The following is a 404-nucleotide window of genomic DNA, read 5'->3' as shown; positions in this document are numbered from 1 at the left end:
CAAACCCCCTTCCGTGCCTCACAGCGCTGGGAGGATGCTGACAGCACAGTGCCCTGGTGCTGCCCCGGCCATGAGCATCCGCTCCCCAAAACTCACCTCGAGAGGGTGGCGAGTGCCTCTCCAGCACCAGGAGCCCCGGCTGAGGCTGGATCTTGCTTTTGACAGGTAAATGACCCGGCGCTGAGACCCGCGGGCCTTTACTGCAACCAGCTTTCCTCCACTGACCTTTTGAAAACAGAAGCAGATGGGGCGCAGGTCAGTAAGAAACTGCTAAGCGCATCTCAGGTACCCCGAGGAGTTCTGACGGGCTCCCCGCTCCCGCAGAGGCTGAACCACCCCGCCTGGCCCAGCTCGGCACCCTGGGCTTCCACTGGGGCCGGCCCCGGTTGGCCGGGCTGGGTTGA

General features: G+C 64.1%; 1 protein-coding gene across 1 annotated transcript in view; it reads left to right on the top strand.

Annotated features, from left to right (window-relative positions):
* The window catches only part of LOC104490787 (nuclear receptor coactivator 1-like), a gene marked incomplete at its 3' end in the record, with an annotated part of 2,267 nt that extends 2,012 nt beyond the window's left edge, over positions 1-255 (top strand). Inside the window, exon 3 of the mRNA XM_010133122.1 lies at positions 166-255. Coding sequence (XP_010131424.1) covers positions 166-255 — 90 coding nt within the window. The remainder of the gene's footprint in view (positions 1-165) is intronic.
* Between the last annotated feature and the right edge of the window lie 149 nt (positions 256-404).

The sequence above is a fragment of the Buceros rhinoceros genome, unplaced genomic scaffold, assembly GCF_000710305.1.
Source record: "Buceros rhinoceros silvestris isolate BGI_N320 unplaced genomic scaffold, ASM71030v1 scaffold40423, whole genome shotgun sequence".
Lineage (NCBI taxonomy): Eukaryota > Metazoa > Chordata > Aves > Bucerotiformes > Bucerotidae > Buceros > Buceros rhinoceros.
This window is presented reverse-complemented; position numbering and strand designations above follow the sequence as displayed.